The sequence below is a fragment of the Cebus imitator genome, unplaced genomic scaffold (genome assembly GCF_001604975.1).
Source record: "Cebus imitator isolate Cc_AM_T3 unplaced genomic scaffold, Cebus_imitator-1.0 Scaffold285, whole genome shotgun sequence".
Classification (NCBI taxonomy): Eukaryota; Metazoa; Chordata; class Mammalia; order Primates; family Cebidae; genus Cebus; species Cebus imitator.
In genome coordinates, this window is record NW_016107600.1 from 1,969,001 (window position 1) to 1,984,334 (window position 15,334).

Here is a 15,334-nt window from a genome sequence, read left to right on the forward strand (position 1 = left end):
TTAACTTCTAGTTTGCTTCTAGTTCTTGTTTTTTCCCTTCTATAGATTAGGAAGCACCCAGGCAGGAGGATTACATGAGTTGAGTTCAAGACAAGCCTGGGCAACATAGTGAGACCCTGTCCCTGCAAAAGATAAAAAAAAAAATAGCCAGGTGTGGTGGCGCATACCTGTAGTCCCAGCTACGTGGGAGGCTGAGGTAGGAAGATTCCTTGAGCCCAGGAGGTTGAGGCTGCAGTGATCTGTGATCGCACCACTGCATTCCAGCCTAGGTGACATAGCAAAACTCTGTCTCAAAAAACAAACAAACAAACAAAAAAAACAGGAAGCTTATGCTATATACCATCGCCTGCCTTTCCACCTCCCTACTAGTCCTGTGTTCTCTATTACCCATGTAGATGGGTAATAGAAGAGATATAAGTTGCTTTTCCTGAAAACATCCAGGGCTCTGGACTTCATTCCCCCAGCAGCTCCCAAGTGAACCCAGTATAGACAGCCATCCAGACCAGAACAGCAGGCGCTCTCAGCCCTGCAAAATCAGCAGGGTGAATGGCTCAGATTTCCTCAGGAAGGGGATGATTTATTTCTTAGCCAGGTGAATGAATAGACTTCATTTCGGGTAATCTAGTGAAAGACTCAAACTGACGGATGTGACAGGCCATATGTACCAACCACCGGATCTGAGGCTGGTGCATGCAGACCCTGCCCCTTCCTTGGGCTTTTCAGGGCCTGAGCAGAGCTGGTAAGGGATAGAGAGAAGGGGGAACAGAGAATGTATCAGGAGTTTTGTCAGAGCTTGAGTGCAAATCGGGTTTGCATTCAACCCCTTCTACCTCCCGCCACCTCCAGATTGAGTCTTAGCTCTGTTTATGTCGGTTTTTTTCCACCCACTGATGTCAGTGTTTATGAGCAGTGTTATGAGCAGCATCATGGCAGGTAGGAAAAAAATAATAGCCTTGGATAATCAACCCGTGAGTAGTCACAAATTGATTGTATTATTTGAATCTCTTTCTAGACATTCCTTATTCAGCACATAAGAGTAGAAAGGGGTTTTGAGTGAACTAGCTAAAAAGTTTTTCACCTTATTTACAAATCTTTGTGTGGTTAGTGGAGATGTTTATTGGTCTAGTTTAGGTTCCTCAATGCAGACAAGGTCCTAGGATTTCTTTCACACACAGGTTGGTTTTTCTCTTCTCTTCTTTGGGGACTCAGGAAAAATGTAGAAAAGCGAGCACTACTGGAGAACATGGAGGGGCTGTTCTTGGCTGTGGATGAAATTGTAGATGGAGGGTAAGTTCTGTGATCTGCCTTGATTTTGGGTGAGGTGGTGGGATGACTGCCCCTGTCCTAAATCAAGCAGGCTCAGTGGCCAGAGGTCCTGTCCTCCCACAGTGAGTTGGGCCTTCAGGACAGAGTGAACAATGATCTCTTCTTTGTTTTTGCAGGGTGATCCTAGAGAGTGATCCCCAGCAGGTGGTACACCGGGTGGCATTAAGGGTAAGCAGGAATGAGTTTCTCTGCATCCCCACGTCTATTCACAGACACCTTCCAGAGCCAGACCTGCTGAATGTGTCCAATAGTTGGGGCTCATAGGATACATACAACCTTCTCTTTTCCTTTCAAATACATTCAGCCTTTCTCTTTCCTTCCCTTCTTATTGTCCCAAAGAAGGAAGCAGAAAGAATTTATTTCTGCCCTTAATATGGTGCCTAACATCTCATATAGTCTTCGCACATAGTGAACATTTAATACATACTTATTTAATAAATGATGAAATAAAAGAAACTTTAATATTTATGGTTTTGAAATATAAAGGAACTTGAAGTTGGCTTATTCCCTTCTTGGAGCTGGATCCAATCATCTGAGGTAGAGGAGTGTCTTTCCTGTCTTTTAAAGTCTTATATAACTGAGGATGGTACCTCTCCATCAGGAAGTACTTATTTGCCAGAACCTCAGTTCTCTTTGGTGCTAGTGATATCAGAAAGGGGCCTCTGAGTTTAACCACAGATGGCCCCAAGTTAGCTGGGGAGATAATGGTGGATGCAGAGAGAGCCCACCAGCAAATTGTAGGGGTACAGAGATGTCTGAGCAAAGCAAGTCTCCCCATTCACAGAATGTCCTGGCTCTGACCTCCACAGAGTGAAGGCTGACAGTGCTTGGTAATGGGAAATCTTCTCCCTTAACTGCTGTGGGCTCCATTTACATAGCTTAATCTTCTCCTCTAACATATGTCTCTGTGTGGCAAGAAAGAGGGTCCCCCCCACCAACTCCCCCCTTTCTCTTCTCAGGCTGCTGTTGCAGCAGTTTATTTCTTCAAATTAACATGCTGTCGTTACCCATCAGGCTTTGCGGGATCCATTAAACTGCTCCTGGCTCCCCCTCATCCTTTCCCTAGCAATACTGATATTCAGAGGAAGGCCTTTTCTGACTAGGGAATCAGGTCCTCCACCCCCAACTTAAGGGAGTTGAGGATCAGATAACCTGCTGGTTACTCGGAATGGAGTAAATCTTTTAAGAAGTCCTGCCTTAAAATGGAAGCTGGATGAAATGACCCTTTTTTGTTCATAGTCCCTCTGGCCAAGTAAAATTGTAGCTGTGCTAGTCCCTAGAAGGGACTGAGAAGTTCACTGCATCTGCCCTTTGTTTCCGTTTAAAGGATCACTTTTTTCTTCTCTAATTCCAGACTCCAATCAGGTCTTACTCCAGCTTTCTCCCACACTAAATGCTTATATCTCTGTGCCATAGGGTGAAGATGTCCCCCTTACGGAGCAGACCGTGTCTCAGGTATGACTTTCTCCCTCTTCCTTTCCAGATGGACTGGGTCACTAAAGAAGCTAGAATAGTATTCCACCCATAACCCCCAAGTCTGAGTGTGACTAGAGACTCAAGACACCTCTTCCTTGGCTCCTTCTTACTCCAGAGAACTGGGATTCGTGCAGCTAACCACTTCCTACCCCTACTTCCAACTTCGTTCTCAGTTTCCTGTGAGCAGTGGCTGTCAGCCTTGCTCTGTACACTTCAAACCCTCCCTGCCTGATGCCTCATTCAGTGATTTATTCTCCAGCAGAGGCTTGCCTTAAGCAGATGGTCTGTGTGCATTTGTGCACACACTCTCTCTCTCTTTCTCTTATTATTCAAATGAGGGCTAAGCTGGAAATGCATATTCTAGAATATGCAGGTTTTGCAGATCCATCTTGCTACCTTGACTGCCGATAGATTGTCTACCTGATGTAGGGGGAAGGGAGGGATTCTGTTTTCTACCCACTTGGAATTCTCACCAAGCAGTCCATCTGGATTTGTTACCCCCCCCCTGCCCGCCACCCCTTTTAACATATGTCGGTAACTCCCAGTTTTTTTTTTTTTTTCTTTTATACCAGGTATACCTCTTCTCTGTTCATCCCCCCCAGTGGATGTGATTTTTTTTTGGAATTCCAAACAATCTGCTAGGGCCTTAGAGAGCTTCTTCTCATCTCTTTACCCTTGGGGATTTTCTATTCTCCATTCTTCTAAGGACAGAGAAGGAGATCCCCAGCCCTCATCCTTACCCTGCTCTGTCAGCAAGCTTTCCTCAATGCTGCTCTTATCTCTGCAGGTGCTGCAGTCAGCCAAAGAACAGATCAAGTGGTCGCTCCTTCGGTGAAGTCCCCACTGTTCCTGGTTCTTCATCCTCTCCGAAAAATTCGCATGTCTGCTGTGAATTTTCATCTAGTTCCCCAACTGATGCTCTCAGGGTCATCTTGGGGATCATAGGGATCCTTAAATCTCCATCCTGTTCGTGGTTGCCCCCCCCAGCCTCCCCTACACCCTTCCTGTTCCTTTTCATTATTTTTGCGGTTCTGGGAGTAAAGTTCCCAGCATATTTAGATACAGGGCAGGGGAAGCACCCTCTTTCTTTCTAGACTGGGTTATGCTCACATGCTCCCCTGCCCTGACATTTTTGTAAATTCTGTGCCCTTTGCTGTAGCTACACTTCAGATTAAAGTAGGAGAAAGAATGTGCCGAGTGTTTTCCTCCCTTTGCCTTTACCTGGCCCTCATTCCGACAGCCCAGAAAGGGGAGGGAGAAAGAATTCTTTTCTATAGAATGAGTGGGGGTGGGGATGGGTAGGGATGTATCCAATGCAAGCCTTAGCCCCACTTACTGACCTCAGTGTTTTCTTTCGTTCCTTCTTACTGCTCTGTCCTCTGCCTTGGAAATGGCATTAGGAATAGCTCATAGGGAAGGGGCAACATGGAAGAAACAGTGATTTAAAGTGTACTGAATAGGTCATATAAAATGCATTCTCTACTCTGATCCTGGCATATAGCTTCAAAACTGCTATGGTGAGTGTCCGCCTCTTAGTTAGCTACCATAACTCTCCACCCTGACCACCTGTGGGATCTTTGCCTGGTTTGTCTTCTCTGTGTCCTGGAGCAAAGCCACTTTCTAAAACTAAAACTCCATTCTAGTCTTGGGAAGAAGAGTTTCTGCTCAGAACTGGGAAGGAGTGGAGCTTATGACTTGGTCCTCTAGGCTGTCTCTGTCCCCTCAGCTCCCCTATGTGTGTTTACTCCTCTGCCTTGGGTTTGCAGTCGCTGCTTAACCCTATCCTCTCTCTGTCTCAGCCTTACACCCAAGCAGTAGGTCTGTGCTCTCCTTGTCTCTAGGTCGGTGAGAGAGGTACTCATAAAACTTTTGGCATTTGGATTTCCCCAGGAAGATGGAGAATGGAATACTCACTCTTGGGTCTAATCTTTCCCCTTGACTCAGAACTTCCTCCCCACAAAAATGTCTTTAAAAACCTTCCTGAGAGTTAAGCATTCTGCCCCACCAGTTCTCCAACACTGAAGTGGGGCAGACAGCTGGGTATATTTGAGGGGGCATTTTTGTGTAAAAGATGCATGGAGTCGGGAGATAGCTACCTTCATAAACTGCTCTGTGCAAAGAGGAATAAAACATTTTTTCCAAACTGCCTTTGTGTGATGTTTCTGTTTCTCTTCCTCTCTTTTTGGCAGCTACTCCTATTCCTCCAGCCACCCCCCCTCACTCCCCATCTTAAAATATTTCTTCCCTCCTACCTCAGAGACTCTCTAGCAGTGCCCCCCCATCCCTAATTTACGGGGCTGTTTGCTTCCTTGGCATCTCTCCGTCCCCTCGCCTGGAAATTGGCGCCAGGGGTGGGGTGGGGATGGTATTTTCTCAGTGGGAGTCCCAGGGAACTGAGTTCTTCCCCCACCCCCCCAAAGCCAGCTGCCTGCTCCCGCCTCAGCCATTAGTAACCCAGAGACGCGCACCTGCGTGGGGGCTCTCCTCCAGCCCTTGCTCCCTTCCTGTACCTCCCACTCCTGCTCTGAAACGGCGCTGAGCGGGTTATTTATCGGAGCCAGCGCTGCTCCAGAAGGTCAGGACGGTGGTGTAAATAACCTCTTCTCGCCATTTCCCCGTCCCTCCAGAGCCTGCTCCCCTCCCCCTCCTGCACCTTTATTCGCACAAATGAATGTGGCTTGGCTGGCGCAGCGCCTGGCCCTGCATCTTAATGGGGCGGTGAGCTCACAAGATGGATTTAGCTGGGGGTTTTATGGTTGCCGCGGCGACAGAATGCTTTGGTTTTCTTTCCCCCTTCCTCTGCAGGATTTTTAAGGAGGGGGGAGTGTGAGGAGCCTCTTCTCCACTGCAGTTTGAAGGGTCTCCTCAGTCACCTCTGCTGCTCATAAAATGGGCCTGCAATTCCAGGATTAAGCAAGGGAGACCAAATTAGTATCTCAGATGGGAAAGGATGAGGGAAGGAAGGTAACAGGAATGGGGAGAGTCTCTCCAGCATCAGAACATGAAACCCAGAGTTTTCCAGTCTTGCCTGCTCTTCTGTGAAAACCTGACAATTAAGCTGAACAACTATGGAGCACCTGTGCCTGGATACTCCTCAGGAGGTAGAAAAGAAAAGAAAAATACCTGGTGTACCACGTCTGCCTACAGTCCTGCATTGAAAGTTGGAATGCAAGAGTTTAGATAAAGACTAGGTAGTTTTGTCTTTGCCCGTTGGAGCTGGGAAAAAGCAATACTCGCGGGGCGCGGTGGCTCAAGCCTGTAATCCCAGCACTTTGGGAGGCCGAGGCGGGTGGATCACGAGGTCAAGAGATCGAGACCATCCTGGTCAACATGGTGAAACCCCGTCTCTACTAAAAAAATACAAAAAATTAGCTGGGCATGGTGGCACGTGCCTGTAATCCCAGCTACTCAGGAGGCTGAGGCAGGAGAATTGCCTGAACCCAGGAGGCGGAGGTTGCGGTGAGCCGAGATGGCGCCATTACAAAAAAAAAAAGAAAAAAAAAAAAAAACCCCCTCTAAAAAAAAAAAAAAAAAAAAAGAAAAAGCAATACTCAGCCTTATCATTCTATTCTTCCTACTCACCACCCAGCATTGACCTGGGGGAGGGGCAATGTCAGTGCCAGAGTTGGGTGGTGGTGATCTGTCATGGTGTGGAGCATGGAGTTCTATCCAGTTGTCAAACTTGGGGTTCCCTGAGCTTCAGTTTCCCCAGCCTGGCCTGGGTTGAACTCCTGCCTTCCGTTTTCCAACATGAATGGAACTTTGGTGCCCTGGGCAACCCAGTCTTTTGGCCAGCACTTTTTCTTCAGGGCTATGAGTAAACACATCCCCACGCACTGACCGAAGCAGAGCCTGGGAGCAGGGTTTGATTATTTCTCTTCCTTGGTTTCTTTCTGTCTGTAAGCCTCTGTCTTTCTGTTTGTGAGCCTTTCCCTCTTTCCCAGGGGACACTGGGAGGCCCCTCCTTCCCTCTCCTGTCTTCCTCCCCTTTGGCTGGGAAAGTGACTACAGCCTGAACAGTGCCAGACACCTGCCTGCCAGATGTGGCGATTCCCCATTCTTCCCCCCACCCCCCTATGCCTATTCTTTCCCTACCCCACTGAGCTCAGGCAGAGGGAGCCCCCCACAGGGTGATTTACTGCTGCTGCCTCTCTTCCTCAAGTGCCCCCATCCACTCGTCTCCCTCCCCCTCCCCATGATGCCCATGCCCCCTCTTTTCCCACAATGTTCTGCAGCTACCTTCTTGATACAGCCTCCTCCCAGTCCTACTCAGACTGCTAGGCTATGTAAACCCCAGCTCCTGGACTAGAGAGTGAATGCATGGGGCAAAGGTGATTGGCCTTCTGTTTCACCCATGGGAGAGTACATCAGCAACAGGGCTGAGGACAGGGGCAGCCAGAGCTGATGTCATTCTCACTGGGGGAGGAAGGGAGGTGACAGAGTGGAGGAGGTGAATGGGGAGGGAACCAACACTCCAAGACTGTCTGGAGAGGAAAAAAAGGTCTCTGAGAACTTCCTAGGTAGGTGACAGAGAGTCCAGAATTGTGGCTGCCTGGTGGATATCACATCTTTCTGGCTGAGCCTCCAGACCTTGTCTCTAAATCTGTATCTCAGTATGACTTAGGAGATGCCCCTCAGCTCCTTCCCTTCACATTGACCCAAAACACACACTTAGAGAGAACTTTAAGTCTTTACCCTTCTCTCTTTAGTGTTTGTCCTTCTGTGTCTTCTTTTTCTCTTTTCTTTTGTTTTTTTTTGAGATAGGGTCTCACTCTGTCACCCAGGCTGGAGTGCAATGGCGTGATTGTAGCTCACTGCAGCCTCAACCTCCCTGGGCTCAGGTGATCCCCCACTGCAGCCTCCTGAATAGCTGACTACAGGCGTGTGCTACCATACTTGACTCCCTTTTTGTATTTTTTGTAGAGATGAGGTTTTGCCATATTCCCCAGGCTGGTCTTGAACTCCTGGGCTCCAGTGATCTACTTGCCTTGGCCTCCCAAAGGGGTGGGATTACAGGAATGAGCCAGTGCACCTGGCCTGGTTTTTTTGTTTGTTTGTTTTTTGAGACAGAGTCTCGCTCTGTTGCCTAGGCTGGAGTGCAGTGGCACAATCTTGATTCACTGCGACCTCCGCCTCCAGGGCTCAAGCGATTCTCCTGCCTCAGCCTCCCGAGTAGCTGGGATCATAGGCATGTGCCACCATGCCCAGCTATTTTTTTGTATTTTTAGTCGAGGCAGGATTTCACCATGTTGGCAAGGCTGGTCTCCAACTTCTGACCTCAGGTGATCCGCTCGCCTCGGCCTCCCAGAGTGCTGGGATTACAGGTATGAGCCACCGTGCCCAGCCTGTGTCTTTTCTCTATCAATCTCATCCCTCTCACTTCACCCCACCTCCCTTAGTTGTGCTTTTCTTTCTGGTCACCTGTCCACCCTACCCTTCCATGCCATATCATAACCTAATATGATTCCCAGACCTCCCACTAAAGCAGGGACTCATTCAAAGCCTCTTTTCTCCTTCCCATCCATTCTTGGAAGCTAACTCCCAAAGGCCCCCTCTGCGCCAGAACAGGGTTCTAGGGGGGGACCGAGGTAGGAGGGATGGCTGGGCTGAAAAGTGGCAGAAGCAGGACAGATGGAGCAGCGTCCAAGGAATTAGGGGAAGGGGGAAGAGGGAGACAAGAAGATGGAAAGAAACAAAATGAGAGAGAAAAAGTGATTGAGAGACTGAGGCAGAGGCTGAGAGATGGTGAGAATAACAAACTGGGAGATACAAAGGAGAGCAAGACTGGGAGCAGGGAAAAAGAAGACAGTTGGAAACAGAAACGTCATAGCAAGAGAAGGCCACTAGGAAGGGGCCCGGCAAGGGGCAGCCTGGCTCTCCTGGGCTCCCTCAAGCCATAAGTTGTGTGCATGTGAGAGAGAGAGAGAGAGAGAGAGAGAGAGAGTGTGTGTGTGTGTGTGTGTGTGTGTGTGTGCATGGCACATTTGCATAGGGGTCTGTGGTAGGGACAGGATGATTTCCACAATATTTTTCCATTTCTTTCATCAGCCTCTTTCCTTGAAGCACCCCATACTAACCCCCCATCTCCCAGTATTCCGGATGCTCAAGGGACCATTCCGAAAGTATTTCCACCACTCAGCAATCCTGGCTTTCTCACTTGGAATGCAGGCCTGCTGGAATATCCAGGATCTGTAGAATCAAGAGGCCCTATCCCCTCACTGTCCACCCCCCATGCCTGCCCACCAGCTGCTCCTGTCCATCTTTTCCTCCCATTCTCCTTGTATCTCCCCGTCCTCCACACTGACCCCTCCCCCAGTTCTGACCCCCAGCCTGCCTGGGGCCTGGGTCAGAGGGGAGACAAAGACAGGATTTATCACCAGAATTGAGAAGCAGCCAGAGATCAGGGCTGAGGGCAATGGCTGACCTCCCCGGGTTAGGAGGGAACACTAGGCCGGATGCCGGGAGGCTGGAAGCCTGGGTTCCAGTGGCTGCTGCTTACGACCCCCAACTTTGCCCACTCCAGCTTTCCTCTCTTCCTTGTCTCTGAAGACTTAGAAGACAGAGAAGAATATGACCCTGAGGTGATTTTAGGCCTCTGAAGGAAAACCTGGGAGGAGGGAAGAGGTGAGATTGATGTCTTAAGGTTATTCTCTTCAGGATATTGAAGATTTGGAAACTAGAGGCAATCAGGCACCAACTGTTTCCAGGACTAAGAAAGAGTTCAGGTCTAATACTGCAACAGATGGACTGCAACAGATGAGAGGGACTGTCCTCTAATACAGAGAGGGACTTCTCAAGAACAGGCCCTGGTTGCCAGTAAAAAAGGCAATAAAAGTGATTATGGGTCCTGAAAGGTGGGAGACACAGTCTCACCTGAAAGTGAAGAAAGAAATGAAATTATCAAGGGCTATTTCTCACTCTAGCCCCTCTGAGAAAGTGTTCTTCCCTAAGATCCCCAACTCCCTCCTGAGAGGTACAAGGAGCAGCTGGTCCTTTACAGTAAATAGACTATTGGCCTGAAATTGTCTCTACTCAGCAGACAGGGTGTGTGCTTGAGGAGAGGGAACGGTATGATCCAGGAGTTTCCGAGAAACCAGACTGTATATCTTTCAGTGGACAGCTCCCGCAGCTTCCCTAGGCCCTTGGAAGCCCACCACCAGCCCCCCTAGAATCTCAATGTGTCAGAAGCCTCCACAAACCCAGCTCAGAAGCTTTCGTGCCCCTTCCAGCCCCTGGCACCCAAATTCCTGCTTCTTGCCTTCACCCTATTGTCCTGGAAGACAGCTGCTACAGTGACCTCCAAGTAAGAAGAGGGCGGAAGGATGAGGAATTGAGGGAACTGGGAGTTTACCAATCTCCCAGGTTCACCACAGTCCCACCAACCATTCCTACCCTGGTCTGGTGAGGGAAAACATGTGCTCTCCTCTCTTAAACTCCTCTGCAAGCTGAAACCATTCTGTCAATTTCTGATGGAAAGCCAAAAATGGGAAATATGTTAGTGGGAAGGGGTCGTAGATTGCGAGAGAAAGGGAAAGGACAAAAGAATTGGGTTGAGGGGGTTGGTGTGGGCACACCAAGTGAGGAAGAAATAGGAAAGCGGAGAAGAGAGCACGTCTTTTTTCCTCAGTCCCCCTTCCCCCAATTGAAGCGGCAGATTTACAGCCTTGGTTTGGAGAGGGGGTGAGCATAAGGAAGACAGATCTGCAGTTCTGCCCTCTGAGTGTCTGGGTACTTAGCTTTAACTCCCCCATTAGCATCAATCCCCATCTTGCTGCCCATCCGTCTTCTGACATCAGCTCCTTCCCCTCTCTGTAGCCCAGGCTTTCTGACCCTAAGTGGCTCTTAAAGGGCCAGTCTAGACCCTTCCCTCCCTCCTCCCACTCCAGGCAGCAGTCTGGTGTATGCGTGCGCATGTGCACTGTGGCCATCCTTGCTAAGGCCACAGTGGTTGGAGGGCATGGGGGATGGGGGCAATGTGTGACTCTTCCCTAGCTCTGTTTTCCTTACGCCTCTCTTATGTTATGGACCTCCATCTTCGTTTGATATCTACCCAAACCCAAAACAAGCCCTTTCACTGAGCTGGGGGGTCACAGACACATGGCTCCGAAAGCTGAGGGCTGGAGAAGGCATGTGGATCCACAGGTAGATCCACCACCCCTTCTCGATCTCCTGGAGGCCCAGGGCAAGGGATGTCAAGAACTACTGGCTAATTCTCAGCCAGCAGTGGGGGTGGGCAGGTTGGGGGCCAAGACTCCTAGGAGATGCCCTGAGCCCCACATTCCTAGCCTCCTTTCCCAGGGATCCAGGCTGTGGTCTGTGGAGGTGGGGGATTTCAAATCTTTCTTTCCTGTGAGGATGGTGACAGGCCAGAGAAATCTGCCTCTGAATTTTCTGGCTTCTCTCTCCTATTTCTCAGCAACTGAGCTTAAGGGGACAGGGGGAAATGGGCTTCTCCCCACCTTCTGCAAAAAATGTAGTAACTGCACCCTAGGGGCTATAAGAATACCAGGATGCTTGGAAAGTTCCTCCCCTATCTGCCTTCAATCCTTTCTGCTGCAAAGCTCTGCGGTCCTCTGAGGGGCTCTCCAGGATAGTCAGCCCCGCTTCCTGATACCTGAAACCCATTCCTCACCTCCCTCTGTGCTTCCTTCTCTGGCTCAGGAGGAGAGGGAATGTATGGGGGGGAGGCTTGGGAAAATGGCCATGTTAAAGATAGTAGCCCCCAGCGGCACCCCCCAGTGGACCCTTATTTATCACCTTCCAAACCTCACTCTCAAAGAAGCATAAATATTCCTAATTCCTGAAGGCCACCCTGGACTCATAAATTTAAGTGGGGAGGTGGGCAAGGGGAGGAGTGAGGTGCATGGAATGGGGAGCTTACTGCAGCCTTGAGGAAGCAGACTGACTATCTCCTGGGGGAGGCGCCTGACTTGTCTGTCCCCTTGCAGACGCCAATGGGTCTTCTTAGGGAGGAGGAGGAGGAGCCTTTCTCTCAATATGTCCTTTGGGGAGTAGTCTTCTCTCACTGCACCTTTCCTTCCTCCCCTAAAAACAAAAACACCAAAAACTCAACCTTTCTTCTGGTCTTCCCCATTAGTTTTCTGTGGCTCTCCCTCCCTCTTTTCTTTGCTATTACCTTTCAGCTGTCCTTTCCTGCTTCTCCCTCTCTCTCACCTCCCTATTGCACCCTTCTCTGTCTTTGCTTCTCTAATGCTTTCCCTTTTCAGAGCCATTGTGTGAAAAGGAAATGTCCGTCTCTTATTCAGTCTGCATAGTGAGGTTTGAAAAGTCCCCCTCTCGGTGCGGATCTCCCTGCTTCAGCCCGTGTGGCCTCTCAAATGCGTTCCTTCTCCTCGGATCTTGGACAAATTACCCAACTCCCTCCCATTCATCTCCTCAACCTTCTCTCTCTCTCCCTTCGTTCCTTCTCTCCTCAGACTTCCTTTCTCTCTGTCATCCTTTTGCCCCCTCAGTTTCCCCTTCCCTCTTCAGTCTCCTCTGCTCTTACTGTCGGCCCCCACCCGCACCCCGCAGACCACTCCTCCGCCCATGTGTACCCCTCAGACCCCATCATCCCTCCAGTGCCCACCACCACCACACCCCAGTTCCTCCTCCCAGTGTACGAAAGAGATGGGAGGAGGGGGCCTGAGGAACAGGTAGAGGGAGCGCCATTCCCTGAGGGGAGGGAAAAAGGAGAAAAAGCAGGCGCGAGGAAGAGGGACGCGGCGGCGAGGGGAGGGGCCTCCTCACTCCCCGGCAGCTGCACCCCCCCTCCTCGCTGTCGCTGAGCCGTAAATCAAGGCCGAGGCGGTTTGGCCAATGGTAGAGTGACTCGTAAATCGGCCTGTCAAGCTCAGCCAATCAGAGGCGGCGTTAAATCAAGTTCTGTCAGCGCTTGGCCAATGAAAGGCCCTGGGCTGACCATAAATCTGCCTGTAAGAGACAGCGAAAGAGAGCGAGCGTGCGAACGAGCAAGAACTGCCGGGGCGGGCGAGTGGGGAGGGGGCGAGGGGAGCGCGGGAGCCGGGGAGTGGGGAGACGAGCTTAGGAGAAAAAAAGCGATAACAGAGGTACAGGAGATGAAGACAGCCTACAGGAAAGACGGGCAGATGGAAAGAGACAAAGCGAGGCCGTGAGAGATAGCGTCAGAAAGTCAGCGATAGAGCTCGGACTCGGGTGGGAGACTGACAGAGATAAAGAGACAAAGGGAGACAGCCGGTGACTTACACTCGTGAGCATACAGGGCCTCCAGACACACACACACTTCCCGAGACACGCATGAACAACGTACCACTAGGGACCCGGTGCATGGGCACACGCGTAAGGCACGCCCGCAAGAGAGAGAACGCCTCAAGAAAGCCTGGCTTTTCTTCCGTTTCTTTCCCCACATTCAGCCCTCACTGAAGTTAGGAGCAGGAGTGGCTGTGTGAGCCGTGGAGGGTGGTTGCTTTCTTGCTAAGATCTGCCCTCTATGGTCTTAGACCCCAGGATTTCCTTCTGTGTCTCCTGAGTTACTTTTTTTTCCCCCCCAACGATTGATAATGGGGAAGTCCTTTCTGAGGTCTAACCTCAATCCCTATTGCTGTACCTTTCTACTTGACACCTTTGTGAATTTCCTTCTAGGAACACGTAAAGTAAATCCTTTTACAACCCTTCAGAAATTTGTCAACTTTCTGAATCTTAGAAGTTCTGAATAGGAAGGACTGTTAGGGATCATCTGGGCACTCATCCTAGTTTTAGAAAGGCAGATTTGAGATTCTGCCCTCAAATCACAGTCATATAACTTACTAGTACTTCGGCCTTGGACAAATTTCATAACCTATTTGTGCTTCAGTTTTCTCATTTGTAAGAAAGAAATTATAATAGACGCCTCATGATAATTTTGTAAGGATTACATGAAACAATATATTTAAAGGGAACTCCACTGGGCACGTGTCAGGAGTGTACTCTGCACCCTGCTTTGTACAGATGATAAAATCTAAACCCCACAGTGGTCCAGAGATCTACTCAGGTTCCCATAGCTAATTATCAGAGAGCCTTGACTGAAACCTTTGTCTCTACACCCCTAAGCTGTTGTTCCTCATTCGTCCCACAGTTTACCTGTCTGGACCCCTGCCTTAGCACCCCCATCTTGATTTGGTTTAGCTGCTGTGACTTTTGTGGAAGGAGGACACCCAGAAGTGTGTGTTCCAGATTAGGAGTCAGGATTCCTGGACCCTAGACGTGTGTTGCATGTGACGGTATCGTCTTCCCACCCCACCTGTAGTTCTTTCTGCCCTTAATATCTTCAGACTTGACTTTGTTCTCTCAAACCTTGGTCTTGAGATATGGAGGGGCCAACAGCTACTCCCCCCAGTCCCACCCTAAGTAGACAATCATATTTCATGAATAATAAATGTCTCATTCTTCACTTTTCTTCCTAAGCTTTGGGGAAAAGTGAGGGTGTAGATCCATGGGTCTCTATTCCCTGGTCAGGAGTCTCTGGATTCCCAGTCCTGTCTTGGACTTCAGCTGGGAAGTCAGAAAAGAAACGCAGACAACCAGCGTCACCTGGTGGCCACAGGTGCTTCAAGGATGTGTGTAAGTATACACATTGTGACAGGAGTTGGTCGCGCTGAAGGGAAAGAATTACAGTATGGTTTCCTCCTAGCCTGGCCCCTGAGCCCTTTTAACTAGAGTCTTTGTTCTCTCTTTCTTCCTTCTCCTTCTCCTTTCCTCTCCTTTTCTTCTCCTTTCCTCGGAGTCTTGCTTACCTGCCCAGCCTGGAGTGCAGTGGCGTGATCTCGGCCCATTGTAACCATTGTCTCCTGGGTTGAAGTGATTCTCCTATCTCAGCCTCCTGAGTAGCTGGGATTACAGGCACCTGCCATCATGCCTGGCTAATTTTTGTATTTTATTTGTTTATTTATTTTGAGATGGAGTTTCGTTCTCATTGACCAGGCTGGAGTGCAATGGTGTGATCTCGCCTCACCACAACCTCTGCTTCCCAGATTCAAGTGATTCTTCTGTCTCAGCCTCCCAGGTAGCTGGGATTACAGGCGTGTGCCACCATGCCCGGCTAATTTTTGCATTTTTAGTAGAGACAGGGTTTCTCCATGTTGGTCGGGCTGGTCTCGAACTCCTGACCTCAAGAGATCCACCCACCTTGGCCTCCCAAATTGTTGGGATTACAGGCGTGAGCCACCGTGCCTGGCCCATAATTTTTGTGTTTTAGTAGAGACAGGGTTTCACCATGTTGACCAGGCTGGTCTTGAACTCCCAACCTCAGGTGATCTTCCCACCTCAGCCTCTCAAAGTACTAGGATTACAGGCATGAGCCACTGCACCCAGCCTGTTCTCCTACTTTTATAAGCCAGGATGACAAGTGCAAGGGAACTGAGGGCCTGGGACTCAGGTGAATTAGCCCCATGGGCAAGACCCTGCCAGGGCAGCTGGAACCTTTTCCTGCCTTTGCCTTAGTTAAGTTCAGTTCCTTTTCTTTCTTTCTTTCCTTTTTCTTTCTTTTCTTCTTTTCTTTTTTTTTTTTTTTTTT

General features: G+C 49.6%; 1 protein-coding gene across 1 annotated transcript in view; it reads left to right on the plus strand.

The window, feature by feature from the left end:
* COPZ1 (COPI coat complex subunit zeta 1) overlaps window positions 1-4,948 on the plus strand; it is a 26,539-nt gene extending 21,591 nt beyond the window's left edge. The window contains exons 6-9 of the mRNA XM_017501881.2: window positions 1,210-1,287; window positions 1,443-1,494; window positions 2,743-2,781; window positions 3,590-4,948. Of these exons, the coding sequence (XP_017357370.1) occupies window positions 1,210-1,287; window positions 1,443-1,494; window positions 2,743-2,781; window positions 3,590-3,637 (217 nt within the window). The 3' untranslated portion in view covers window positions 3,638-4,948. The remainder of the gene's footprint in view (window positions 1-1,209; window positions 1,288-1,442; window positions 1,495-2,742; window positions 2,782-3,589) is intronic.
* The last annotated feature ends 10,386 nt before the right edge of the window (window positions 4,949-15,334 follow it).